General features: G+C 35.7%; 1 protein-coding gene across 2 annotated transcripts in view; it reads right to left on the bottom strand.

Annotated features, from left to right (window-relative positions):
- Positions 1-15,362, bottom strand: part of RASA2 (RAS p21 protein activator 2) — a 129,765-nt gene that overhangs the window by 55,024 nt on the left and 59,379 nt on the right. For both annotated transcript variants that reach the window (XM_074298479.1, XM_074298478.1), the window contains exon 5: positions 11,005-11,081. In XM_074298479.1, the coding sequence (XP_074154580.1) occupies positions 11,005-11,081 (77 nt within the window). The remainder of the gene's footprint in view (positions 1-11,004; positions 11,082-15,362) is intronic.

Below are 15,362 nucleotides of genomic sequence, written 5' to 3' on the forward strand. Positions count from 1 at the left end.
AAAGTTCATAGTCTTTGCAAGATAACATGATGGTCATTTAAAAATTCTAAGAATACAGGAAGAATCTGTGGTTTATTCAATGTGGGGGATTCCCAATATGGGGGCTCCCTTGACTAATGCAGATCCCAATTACAGATGTAATAGATCAGGAAATCATTTGAGGGGCAGAGAGGGTAAGGGACAGGAGGCAGGATTTTAATCCAAATCTGCCAAGTCTTGGGCTCAAGCTACTACCTCGTTAAAAAGCCAAAAGATAAGACACATAAAAGATCTTTTTCACAAGTGTTTTATAGATCTACTTAACTTGCAGAGTAGTATAATTTTACATTATATACACTTATGTGAAATAATGTCTTAACACTTCCACCAATTATCTGGAGGAATAAATTGTCCTTCTAATCTGTAAATCAAACCACAGCATGACATTAACAGCATTTAGGCAAGTCATATCCTTTTTTTCTAATGATTTAAGCCTAATGGCATTACCTTGTAATTTGTTTACTTCTATGTAACATATTCATTCGAACCGTAACTCTGCCCAATTATCTAAGCCCCATGTTTTTAGTTTTTCTGTCAGGCAGTGGCAACTGGCACTCCCCCAGTCCCCCCCCAAAAATCTCATACTACTTTTCTTTATTTCTTTTTGAGTTAGATAGTCTCTAAATGGAATTCTGAGACTCTGAGTTTTCCTAACTAAAAAACAAAAAAACAAAAAAAACCCCAAAGCTTCTTATTTTCATTGGTTTACCAGTGAAAATATATGTTAAATGAACTGGAAATGAAAATTACTATTACTGTTTCTAAAATCTCAGGGAGAGGCCTGAGAAAAAAGAGGGAAATAAATTCCATCCAAAATTATACCCAATACAATATCTGAATTCCTTTTTCTTAAAAAAAAATTTAATAGCAAAGAAATGTCCATACAGAAGACATTCTAGTTTCTAATTCCTGAATCAGCTGCAAATTATCAAAGACCAGATTTATATTCTAGATCCAAGCTGTACCAGATACAATCATATTTCAATAATAATATTTCAGAGTTTATGATTAAAATGTATATTAAATTTACAAACAATGGGAGCTTCTGGGCACCTTCCAAATTTGGGGAAGGAGAAAGGCAGAGAGACAGTATCTGAGAATAATCATCAACTATTATAAATTAATTGAAGTCACTGAATTATGACATCTCATAAGTTAAGTCATAGAATGAATGAAGTCATAGAATAGAATGAATCTATTTTTGTAATGAGAACACAAAAATTATAAGCACGACATATGGGAAGCTCCTTTACCTAGACCTTAGTAACATTTGAGCTAACTTCTTTCCTGAAGAGTCTATCACTACAAATGATAAGACAGAAAGGTAAAGTGGGGACAAACAACTGGCTTGGAAGTCAGTTCTTGCTTCTGGTAACTACTTAGCTCTGACCTAGTACAAATCACATCATACTCAGGGTCCCAAAAAATTCTTAATGACTCTAAATTATTGAAAATATCTAGAATGAAATCACAAGTCTCCTTCCCTACTGCACCCCCCAACAAAGAAAAGAGATAATGTCAGACTAGCCCTCATTTCCTGCGAAAAAACCAGACAAGCCTATATTTGCGTGTTATTAAATCATTAGTCTGTCTTTATCATAAGATGAATATTTTTCTTTTTACATTTTCATACATCTTTCTTCACAGTTTATTTAGTGACTATCTCTAAATATACAAACCCTTAAAGTACAAAAGAACCCAAAAATCTACCACACACTAGGAAAATGAAAACGACTATTTGTTTCACATTGAAAAATTCGAAGTTTTACATACCTAAATGTATTTTGCTGGGTCAAAGAAGTTTGTGTTTAGGTATCATATGAGAAAGTTTATTGCTTAGACTCTTTTGCAAACATAAAAATTTTAATGAAAACTGACAAGAAAAATAACTTAGGAAACCACTATTTCCTTTCTCACTGTTTCAAGTTCTAACTGTACTTGTTTAAATAGGTCAGATGGTTACTGCCTCAATTGCCTGCTTGTTATCCCTTTTTCTAATCTGGTACCGATTTTGAACTTTGATCTAACAAGTTGGTGATGATCTGACTACACAGATAGACAATTCAGAAATGACTCTCATATTAGTAAGCAGTCACTTCCTGTTTTTAAAAATATAACCAATTCATTGTTTTTCTGTGGTAATGCTTACTGACCATTTCCAACGCCTCCCAAGGCTCATCTTGAAAAAAGCATTCATGATACATAGACATGAAGTTTCAGCCTCTGGCTTCTCTTGCTTGCTACTTCAACATTGGGGAAGGGCAGGTAGCAGGGGTGCTTAGCACAGACAAAAACTAGGAAGGGAAGGCATGTAAGGGAGGATCAGATGGAAGCACTGCACACACTATTGAAAACAACTTCCCCCAAAGTATTAATAGGACACAAAGAATTCCAAATTTCAGATCAAAACATTGTATACAAAAATCCTAACAGAAAATGGAATACTGTAAGGATGCTACATGACAGCCACAAAAACACTTATGGTAATGATGTAAATTGTGTCTCCTTTAATCTTTGGGGGAGGGGGGCTGATGCAAACTGTGTCCCCTTGTGGGGGAGGGTATTCCTAACTCTCAAGCCCTCCTAACCTCTGGAAGGGGCACACCTTTCCCAGATAAGTAGTCTCATTCTATTGGAGATCTCGGCCTGGAGCATAATCCCCACCCTCCATTGAATCAAAAAATTAGCCCTTAATCTCCTCATCCTCAAACCTTAGAAGGCTAATAAAAGAGGACTCTGAACCCCAATCTTTGCTAAATGCTCTTCTGGATTTAGCCCACTGATGAAGATATTTTCTTCTCAGTGTAAACCCATCTTTGCAAAATTATCCTAACAGGATTCTTTGCCCACTAAGAAAGCTGTCTTCTTAGTGCAAATAAATCCCCCTTTGCTACAAACTTTGGGTTTGTGAATACTTTTGCAAGAATATGTGACACTGACCAGAGGGGATCTCTTATCCTCAATTCTTGCACTTCATCAGTAATACTTGTCTTTCAACCTTTTAAAATACTCTTGCTTATAAAACCTAAAGTTCTAATTTCACAATAGGAAGACATTTCTCTCCTCTGGAAAAAAATTTATCTTAGGGCAATTCTTACTGACATAGCTGTAGGTGCTGTGTTGATTTGGAGGTATGTATCAAAGCAAGACATGATGATGATGATGATGATGGCAAGACAAGAGTTTGGGGAAATATTCAGGTACAGAAGAACATCAAAGAGTAATGGTAAGAGAAGGACAAAAAGCTTGAAGCAGTCAACAGTCTTGTACTGGACCATTTCAGGTGACATCTATGAGAAAGGAACTCACAATATAAATAATAAAGACAAAATGAGACTTCTACTCTCTCAATATGCTAACTTATTTTTAGGCTTTCTATTGCTCCACACTGAGTAAATAAGAATTTTTTTTAAGTGCATGGTTATTCAAGATCTGAACCTGTTTTCTTATCTAGAAAATGAAAGGGATTCACTACATGCTATTTACAATATCTTCCCATTCTGATATTACACAAACATTTAAGTAGAAAATAAGAAAGAGCTATGCAACTACTATTTCATATGAATTCGATATAAACTTTTTGAATACTTTTTGGATACAGCTATGCAACAATGTTCATGAAGTGAAATAAAGTATTTACACATTTAAGGTTCTGTACTGAACAAAAACTTTTTTTTTTCCTGCTTAGTCTGGGCATATTATAAACAGCATAGGGACAACATTGTCCTTTTTTCTCCCTTCTAGAATTATATTTTCAAAATTTTATATAAAAATTTCTTCTCTTGGCTTCTTACTAACAAAAACAGCTTCCTATTAAAAGGCCAAGCAAGTATGTGCAAATGTCTAAGTTGCAGATTTTATAAAATCCCAGAATCGATTGCATTCAATATCTCCTTGGAAGATCTACAAGATCAGATGTGATACTATCACTGTTGCTGTTCTCATTTTATTGAGAAACAAGGGTAATAATGTAGGGGCCGCAGTGTACAGAGCACCGAGTCTGGAGTCAGGAAGGCCCATCTTCCTGAGTTCAAATCTGGTTCCGGACATTAGCTGGGTGACCCTGGGCAGGTCACTTCACTCTGTTTGTTAGTTTCATCATCTGTAAAATAAGCTGGATAAGGAAATGGCAAAACATGCCAGTATCAATGCCAGAAAAACCCCAAATGAAGTCAAGAAAAACTCAACTCGAAAAAGGACACAACTGCAATGACTGATCAACAACTATGCATGCAATCAAGTAAAACATCATGAACAGCTGGAGCATAGTATTTTCTTTAGGAATATGGTTTATTCCTGAATTATCTTTCTCTTTCAAAATATGCACAAAAGCAAAAAAGATCTCTGAAAAATCAAAAGATCTGGGTCTGAATTATGGCTCTTTAGTCCTGAGATCTCTTATAATAGATGACCTCTAGTCCCCTTCTATCTTAAACTGGGGGGGGGGGGGGTTGGGGGAGGAAGTAATCATACATATCATAAATAACCTGAAGCCTTTGTGGAGTTTTGTGAATAATGAAAACAATAAGACACCTCACAATGTGCTTGACTATACTGAACCCAACATAGATGTTGTTTAGGCAAAGTCAATTTTCTTTAGGGTGTGGAAGCTCTTAAAAGTAAATGAAATGAGAAATTACAAATCACAAATGTAGGTAAGATACCTTCAAACCTTATTTATTTTATAGAGCAGAGTTTGTTATCAGAACTATGAAATTTTCAAGAGAGATAGATTTAGGGGTATCAACAGAGACATTTCTGTCTGGAACCAAGTTTCACTTCTCATTATATTTTTACAAGAACATCTGTTTCTTACATATGAGATATTTCTATCCTTCTCAATTCTTTTGAAATTTCTCCCCACAAGAGAGTTCTCTGTGGGAGGGGCATGGCGGGGTCTTTGTAAAGCCAGAAGGGCCTGTTTGACTTGCCTTTCTAATTCTCTCCTCCTGGGCCGGCCTCGAGTGTGACAGCTCCATGTTATAGCTGACTAAGCACATTGGGGGGTGGGGCAGGGAATATTTATCAGCATACCACTTAGCCAGAAGTCATGCTGGACAAATAAAATGCGTGGAAACCCTAAAAAGGCTCAGGATTCTTTCACTCTCTACTCTACCTCACAGCCCATGCCAATTACACGACTCCAGTTTCATCTCTGCTTCTTCAATATGAAGGGCACAATCTTTGTAGAAAAGGAAAAAGGTGAACTTAAAGATGTTACTGGATTAATCACTAGTCTTAGTGCCAACCATCTTTCTCCATCCCACTTCTGTTAAAGACATTTTAAAAATCAGCCAACACACAGATCTCTGACTATATCACTGTTTGGCTCAAAAAATGACAATAGTACCCCACAGCCCACCAGATAAACAGTCAATCCTCTAGTTGAGCTCCAAAGCCCCCATAATCCTGGGCTTGGCCAGTGTCTTCAGTCTTATCATGTATCCTCTCTCTTGTCCAATCCACCCACTGAATCTTTACAAAGTTCCTGCTGTGTGTCAGGCACCGTGCTAGACAATGGGGATACAATTAATAGAAAGAAAGATGGTCCCTGCCCTCCAGGAGCATGTCATCCAATAGACACAGCCCTCACAGAGGTTTCAGCAAGACTATTCTGTTTAAATGCCATTCCCCAACAGCGCTCTTCCCTTTCAGGCTACCTTGCATATGCACATACCATCCTCCAGGGTAGAACAAGCTCTGTGAAAATAGAAAATACAGACTAGAATCTATTTTCACAGAGCTTATCTTCTAGTAGGAAGATTTGGAACCTATAAAAAAAGAGTCCTCATAAAACAAAATAATGCCCGAGCACATAAAAGACACAAAGAAAGGGTTCTGGGAGGCTGGGGAAGATCGGTGGCCTCTGAGCTGGACATCAAGGGATGGTTAGGAATTGAATAAAGCAACAAGGTAGATGAGAAGAAGGAATGAAGCATTTCATGCACAGGGAAGAGTGAGAACAGAGAAACTGCAAGGAATGCATAGGCTGAGTAATCTGGATCACTGGACAAGGAGAGGGGAAGGCCATAAGGCCATAAGGGGCTAGTGAGGCTTTTTAAACTGTGAGTCACAAAGCCAGATCTCCAGCTCAAGGATCTGGGTTTCTGCAGATTGAAGTCAGCAGTCTTCATCAGTTGCTATGACTGAAAAATTCATCATCCCTCTTCTAACTTAATGATGAGTCCCTCCAAACTCAGTTGGGCCAATCCTTGAAAAATGAGGCAGTTTGTTGCTGGCTGCACCTGAAGTTCTTCTGATAGGGGTTGAGGTCCCTTTAAGGTTCCTTTCTGATTTCCCAACCCCCATGGCTGACCTTTGATTCACAAATCCTGGTCAAAAAGCACCTTTTTGAATTCCAATGATATCCAGGCTTTCCCCAGCCCCCACCGGATCTGAGCTAACTGAAAAGCCCACCAGAACTTGGGGTACAAGCCCCTTTTAGGTATAAAAGAGCCAAGCTGGAGTTCTTTCTTTGCAGGAGCCCTTCCCCCAAACATAGTATCCTTCCGGCCATGTAAGGGTTCCTGCCCGCCCAGTGGCCATCTTTGGCCCTGGCATCTTTCTAACTGAACTTTACTTCCAAATTTCTACAATAAACCTAGGTTTTTGGGCCTGTAAATTCATTTACAGGGGACACTGCGCCTCATGGGATTATCTTACTATCTTTGCACCGACCAACAGGGTTCTCCCTTTCCTATCTCTCAGCACTTCCAACTTTGTGGGACCTATAACAGCTGTGATGGACTCTACTGGACCAGGTAAATACACTGAAGAATGATGGAATGGAGGACGGAGAGAAGGAAAGCCAGAAGACCTGTGAGGTTACTGTCCTAGTTGAGAGTTGTGGTAGTGGGAATTCAGCACTAGTATGAGATGGGGAGAAGGGAATTAGAATAAAAACAAAGTAGGAAAGAAAAAAAAAAATCCTGGGGTAGAAATCATAGGATTTAGGAAATGGATGGATATGAGAAATGAGTGGAAAAAAAAGAAACAATAAAGCTTTGAATATGAAAAAGTGGAGTGACAAATCATAATTGACAAAAAATAATCAAGTCAAAAAGTTTTTTCCCCCCTAAAAATAAACATTTTGGAGGTGGGGGAAGGCCATAAAGGGGTAGAAAATGAGAGCAGTGTGAAGATGGGTTAAATGAGGCAGCAAGTACATTCTACAGTTAGAGAATTTGGAGTTCAGACCTTTTGACCTGGATGTGATGGGCATGCAGTGACAGCAGTGGGAAACTATAGGGGCAAATAAGATTGCTAAAGACAGCATGCTAATGCCCATCCCAAAGATGGAATAAAGAATGAAGGTGTGAGAGTCACAATACGAAGTGTTAAGAGATAGAAACAGGGCAACAATAGAGTCTCTGTACTTACATTCTAAGGGGAAGACAATATATAAACAACCACACATATACAAAACACACGCAATACAGATGGAGGATAATTTCACAGGAAGTGATGATGGTTACCCAGAAAAGCGGCTCTCTTTGTACAGAGTGGGATTTAATTTGAGTCTAAAAGAAAACTAGGAAGGAAAATGAGACAAGGAGGTAAAGTATTCCAGATACCACAGACAGATAGTAAGGAAGTATCTAGAGTCGAGAGAAGGGAAGGAAAACAGCATTTAAGGGCCTATGTTGGGTCAGGCACTTTAAAAATATCATTTCACCTGATCCTTAAAATAACCCTGGGAAATAGGTATTATTATTATCATCCCCATTTTGCAACTGAGAAAACTGAGGAAAATACAATTAAAATGACCTCGTCAACAGTCACTGAGGTAGTGAATATCTGGGCTAGATTGGAACTCCAATTTTTCCAAGCTCCAGGCCCAAATGCTCTCTCTGTTGCATCTCCCAGTTTCAAAAGGAAGGCTGTGTGCAAAGAATTACGAGTAAAATGCTTGGCTGAACTAGAGAGCATCTATATGAAAGTGTAGTATAAAAAAAAGTAGGAAGGGACTATGTTGTAACAGAGCATTTTGTATTTATCATGGAGACAGCATGCAACCATCAGAACCTATGCTTTAGGAAAATAACTCTTGAAGCTAAGTGGAGACTGCTTTATATATACTTCAGAGACTAGAAGCAGGAGACCATCTAGAAATCTACTTCAATAGTCCAGGGATGAGGTGATGAAGGTGGAAAAAGAGGTACATATGTTACCAGAGTTATAAGATGTAAACATAGAGGCACCAGGATTGGAGGTCGAGGGGGGAAGGGAGTAAGAGCAAGGGGTTGAGGATGACACTAAGGCTGCCAGTCAGGATGACTAGAGAACAATAGTGTCCTGAACAGCATTAGGAAGATTTGGAAGAGCCAAGGTTTTAGGGATGTTTTTTGTTTTGGGAAGGGAGGCAATGATGATTTCTTTTTGGACATGTTGAGTTTCAGATGCTTAAGGACCAACAGGTTTGAGATGCCCAAAAGTCAAGTAATGTTTGCTAGGGCAAGAAATTAGGCTTACATCTTCACAAAGATAACCAAACCCATAGGAGCTGATGAAATCACCAAGCCAGACAACGACAAATCCTTAGAAGAACACCCAAGTAGGATTAATACTAGAAGAATGTGGCACTTACTTAGTGGCAAGGGATCAGAAGAAATCTAGAATTAGGGAAAAAGTGTGGATAGACAAAATGATAAATGCTACAAAAAGGCCCAGCAGGATGATAGAAAAAAAAGGTCACTGATGATCTCTGATAAATAGGAAAAAGTCCTATCATAACATTCAGAAGGAAGGAGGAGAGGAAATGGAAGATAAAGAGTATAGACAACTTTTTCAAGAAGTTTGGCCTTTGTTTTTCCAAAAATGGCAAAAGGACATGAAAAGGCTGGTTTTCAAGGGGAGAGAGGAAATTAAGAATCAATAGTCGTATGAAAACAATGCTAAAAGTCATTAAGAGAAGTGCAAATGTGGCTGAATAAGTTATGGTATATGAATGTTATGGTTCATTATTGTTCTATAAGAAACAATCAGGATGATTTCAGAGAGGCTTGGAGAGACCTACATGAACTGATGCTAAATGAAATGAATAGAACCAAGAGAACACTGTATACAGCAACAAGAAGACAATATGATGATTAACTTTGATAGACCTGCTCTTTTCAAGAATGATTCAGATCAAATCCAATGGTTTGGGATAGAGAGAGCCATCTGCATCCAGAAAGAGGACTATGGAGACTGAATGTGGATCACAACATAGTATTTTTACAGAAATATGTTTAGAAAAATTGCACATATTTAACCTATATTAGTTAAACATTGTTGTCTAGGGGAAGAGGATAAGGGAAAAGGAAGGGAAAAAATTTGGAACACAAAGTTTTGCAAGGGTGAATGTTGAAAACTATCTTTGCATATATTTTGAAAATAAAAAGCTATAAATTAAAAAAGAGAAATGCAAATGAAATCAAATGAGGTTTCCCTTCATATTTATCAGATTTTTCCTTCAAAATGCTGTTCTTAGATGCTGGGTTATCTCCCAACTTCTAGGACCCTCCTTCTACCCCAAATTGTCGTGTATTTATCTTGCATGAACTTTATTTATATACATGTCTCCCCTGACAGAAGCATGTTACAATCTGGAATTACTTTATTTTTGTTTTTGTGTATTTAGTGCCTGACACATAGGAAGAGTCTAACAAGTCATCTATGTTTATGCCCCCAACAAGAGATTTGCCAAATATTCATTTCATATAAGAATATGAAAATCTTTTGGACATGGCCAATAGAAGAATCTGTTTTGCTTGACTTGCACATTTGTTAAAAGGGTTTTGTTTTTGTTTATTCCAGAGGAGATTGGGAGAGGAAGAGAAAATAAATGCTTTTTAATTTTTAAAAAAGGGAAAAAGGAATATCGAAGTCCAATTTTTGTTTTATGGTATCTAAGAGTCAACCTAAGCTCTTTAAGTTAATACTGAAGCACAAATTTAACATACATTTAACATAACATAAAATTAAAAATCTATGAGTGAAATGTCAATAAATAGCTATTAAATTTGATCCTTACAACAACATTGGTAGGAAGGTGATATGTTTATCGCTATTTCACAGGGGAGAAAATAGGGAAACAGAAGTCAGTGACTTTCCCAGAGTCATATAGCTAGTAAATATCTGACGGTAAATTTGAATTCAGGTCATCCAGCCTTCCACTGGACCACAAGTCTACCATTCTCTCCATTGTGTCACATAGTTGGTAATGATCAAAGTTGAAATTGAACTGTTATTTCAAGTCTACCCCCTTGGCATTATACCATGCTGTTTCTCCTAAGAAAAGATTACATAATATAAATCTCATTTATGAGGACATCACTTATATTTTTATGAAATCCTCATTCCATTCCTTCATTCCTTACTCCTTCCTCTGTTAACTGTCCCTTTTACAAAATCATAAAGAAATATAATTACCACAGGTAAAAACAAAATCTCTTTGGAAAATTTTTAAGGTAGTTGATAACCAACTAGACAGTTGTTGGCACACACATATAACTAATAACTAGTATCCTATAAAGACTAGATAAGAAAAACAAACAGGAATTCAATTTTGGGTGAAAAAGCAAGCTACTGAAGATTTTCCAAAGATTTCTGAAATATCTAATAATAACAACGATAATGAAAACAACAATGACATTTATACTGTGTTTAAATATTTGCAAAATGCTGCATACACCATCCCCAAAACAACCTTGTTGTTATTATTGTTATAATTATTATCTACACTTTATGGATGAGGAAATCGAGCCTAAGATTAAGAAAATTGTCTAGGGTCACACACTTAGCAAATATCTGAGGTAAGATCTGAATGCAGACTTTCTTGGTATCAGGTCTATCATCCTAATCACCAAACCAAAGTGCCTCTTTAAATATCTAAAATTAAAGGCTAGTAGATATAAAATTCAAAAAACAGCAAAGCTGAAAAAGTATTTGTAGTTGATTTTTTCATAAAAGAACTATTCTTACTGTACTACAAGCTGCTGGCACACAGATCCATTATCAGTAATGAGTTCATTCAGTTTTAATTCCAGTTGAACTTTACCCTGAAATAAACAAAAAAAAAGTATACTCATTAGTTTTCTTTTAATGACAAAACAATTAAACATGTCACATAAAAAACATGTGAATACATTGTAAGTAGTAATCAAGTTAAGCTATCTCTATTATTCTACTATTTTAAGGACGACATCAACTTAAAAGATGATGCTAATACAGATGAACCAGTATGAGTCTAATGGCTCAGTTGTCCTACATGACAAATAATATATATTTGAAGGTAAAATAATTTGAAATAAAAGCTAAAAGTAAAAATATTAGTATAACAGAATAAAATATTAGTATAAACAAAATTACAGGAAAGACCTCCCCTTCCAAATACCAGCATCAGTAGGTTAAAAGAAAGAGAAATCAAACCATTCTAAAAGCAATATAAAACTAAAGCCAAGTTAAATAAGCAATAAGGTCTAAAAGATTTTTTGTTGCTTGATTATACCAATCAACATTTATGGAACCATTATGTAAAAGACACTGTGGGTAATACAAAATATAAGTTAACCTAACCCTTGTCTCAAGCAGCTTATTCTAGTTGGACAATTAAGGTGTAGGGGTAGGAATCAAGAATTTACGGGAGTAAGGCGGTATAAATATCAGGGAGATGATGATATTGAAAAGTGTAAAATGAAATTATATGTAAATACAAAGTAGATATGTGATTTTAAAAAAACGGTTAAGTGTAAATTATTTATTTTCAGGAATTTGGTTTGCATTTCTAGTCATATGAAAAGGTGCTCTAAATCATTATTGATCAGAGAAATGCAAATTAAGACAACTTACACACTATACACCTCTCAGAACGGCTAAGATAACAGGAAAAGATAATGACAAGTGTTAGAGGGGATGTGGGAAAACTGAACACTAATACATTGTTGGTGGAGTTGTGAAAGAATCCGGCCATTCTGGAGAGCAATTTGGAACAATGCTCAAAGAGTTATCAAACTGTGCATACCCTTTGATCCACAGTGTCTCTACTGAACCTGCATCCCAAAGAGACCTTAAAGGACCCACATGTGCAAAACCATTTGTGGCAGCCCTTTTCCTAGTGTCAAGAAACTGGAAACTGAGTGGATGCCCATCAGTTGGAGAATAGCTGAATAAGTTATGGTATAGGAATATAATGGAATATTATTGTTCTATAAGAAACAACCAGGAGGATGATTTCAGAGTATCTGGAGAGACTTATATGAACTGATGCTAAGTGAGCTCAACCAGGAGACCATTATATACAGCAACAGCAAGATTATATGATGATCAATTCTGGTGGATGTGGCTCTTTTCAACAATGAGATGATTCAGACCAGTTCCAATGGTCTTGTGATGAAAAGAGCTATCTACACCCAGAGAGAGGATTATGGGAACTGAGTGTGGTTCACATTATAGCATTTTCACTCTTTTTGTTGTTGTTTCCTTGCATTTTATTTTCTTTCTCATTTTTTTTTCTGGTTTGATTTTTCTTGTACAGCAAGAAAATTATATAAATATATACACATATATTTGATTCAATACATATTTCTACAATGTATAACATATAATGGACTACTTGCCATCTAAGGGAGAGGGTAGGGGAAGAGAGGGAAAATTGAAATACAAGGTTTTGCAAGAGTTTATATTGAAGAATTATCCATACATATGTTTTGAAAAATTAAAAGCTTTAATATAGAAAAAAATTTTGATTTGTCAAATGATAAACAATGACTTGTGTGATTTTATTAAAAAGAAAAAAGGAGCACCTTAACATCCTTCAATGTTAACTATTGAGCATATATTACACTACATAATTGTATATATGTAGCATATATACACATTAAAGCAGAAGGAAAAGTTTCTCTCCTGTATCTCCTCCCTCCCTCAAATCAATGGCACTTCTTGTTTAAATTTTCCTTTATATTGTTATAAGCTTGCCAAATATCAACAAGCATACTGTGCTATATGAAGAATAGGAAAAAAGGTCCACATACTTATAATTGGATGGATTCTACTACGTATACCTTGGGTTTTTTGGATAGATTTAACATGCTAGTTTCAATACTGCCTTGTTTGACCACTTCTTCTTTTGAACTTTTCTCCTGTTCTCTTCATTATATTTTAAAAGATTTTAAAAATATTTTCTTCCAGTTTTTTACTATCTCTATCTTGTTCCTCCAATCTGTTCCAACTCTCCCTCCCCAAATTAAAATCCTTTAAAATTTTTTCAAATAAAAATCTTTTAACGTTTGCTCCAAAAAGGGCAAATATAGTTATGCAAAACACAATAACAGACTCCATTTCCATACAATTTAAATAAATAAATAAATGCTTGATAAATTAATACAAAGTTTATAGAAGCATGCAGAGGAAAAATTTCTGAAATTTGTAGTTAATTCACAATTAAAAGATAAAGTAATGTTATGGCTACAAAAGACAAAACTTTAAATGAGATCTTGCTGAGAATCATTAGTGCTGTACCAGATCCAACTTCATATGTTCATCACTCACACTTAACAACACATTCTTTAGGCATTAATCTTTAGAAAAACATAACTGTGAGCTGACTTGGTCAAGCAAGGGAGTGGGGACAAAACATGTCCATACACGATAAAGAAAAACTATTAGTAGAACACTTAAAAAAATTTAAAAAGATACTGAGTTATAAAAATGATAATTTCTAATCAACACAGACTATCATATTCAAAGTTTATTTTTAAATATAACTTCATCTTAAATTATATTTAATTCCATCTTCCATTTTTGACTAACAGATTGTAAAGAAAACCAGACAACATATGCTTTCATTAATCTCTTTTATTTACTGTTCTGTGCTACAGCTAAAACTGGGGTTGCCTTATGGTTTACACTGCCAGGTTTGTCATAGACTAGGTTACTGAGTCAAAAGGCAAGTATGCTTTTTCCATAGAAATATGCCTTTTCAAATTGAAATGGTATCTTATCAAATAGCTGAACACAAACAGAATTCTTTTTTTTTTTTTTTTTTTTTTTTTTTTTTTAATTTTTTATTTTATTTTATAATTATAACATTTTTTGACAGTACATATGCATGGGTAATTTTTTACAACATTATCCCTTGCACTTACTTCTATTCAGATTTTTTCCCTTCCTCCCCCAACCCCCTCCCCCTGATGGCAAGCAGTCTTATATATGTTAAATATATTACAGTAAATTTAGATACAATATATGTGTGTAGAACCGAATTTTTTGTTGCACAGGAAGAATTGGATTCAGAAGTGAATTCTTAAAAATATATATATGTATATATATAAATATTAAAAAAAATAAAGTGAATGATGTTAAAGCAGATTTTTCAAAAATTTAATTATCTAGTTATCTTACTGATCTTGCTTAATCTTATTTTTGATTTTATCTCCGACTTGAATAGAACATTATTTCCTATATTGTCCTGAATTTCCCCTCCTGATTTTTTTTTAGCATTTCCATAGCATCCTAGATTACAGTGTGATGCTTTAATGCAGAAACTGTCAATTAAATATCTTGTTTTACATATGAAGAAACTGAGAAGCCTGAGGTCATGGAAGTATGAAGCATGGTCCAGTTTTAGAGAGTTCAAAGGCAGTATTAGCTCCACAGCATTCTGTTGCTTACATTTAATGAAAGACAAAACCTCTTTGACTTTATAATTTTACTAAGTATTTAACAGCACTGAGAAAAAAAGTTTTTTTTTTAACATGATATTCCTAAGAAGACGATTTCCTTGAAGCTTTGCAATTCATTCCATAACCTTAAGATGGCCTCTTCCTGGTTTCTAAAAGTTGGTGTTATTCTAAAAAAAAAAATCATGGGATAAGTCTGGATGTGGAATGCCTGAGTCAGTACAGTACTAGTGGAGTGAATACAGTTATAAACTGAATTTCCAAGCCAGCAAAGGGCTGGCCTCTGAAGTTGTGGGGAGGGCAATGGAGGATTGTTGGACATGGCCAACATAACAAAAAGTGAGTCAGAAATAGAATGACTTCTTGAGAGATCTGCCTCAAGGCATCTGGCACTGCCAGACTGCAAAAGATCATGTCCCTTAGTTAACAGAAGTGAAAAATGACAAAAGTTGGGATAAGCCCAGACAGAGACACACACACACACACACACACACACACACACACACACACACACACACACACGCAAAAGGTGCAAAGAGACAAACAGACTTGATATCAGGTAAAACTTCCTAATAATTTAAGCTGTCCAGAAACAGAACAGGCTCACTCGGAAGGTGGACTCCCTTACCCAGAAAGTCTGCAAGCAGAAGTTAAATAGCATTG

Source organism: Sminthopsis crassicaudata, chromosome 3 (genome assembly GCF_048593235.1).
Source record: "Sminthopsis crassicaudata isolate SCR6 chromosome 3, ASM4859323v1, whole genome shotgun sequence".
Classification (NCBI taxonomy): Eukaryota; Metazoa; Chordata; class Mammalia; order Dasyuromorphia; family Dasyuridae; genus Sminthopsis; species Sminthopsis crassicaudata.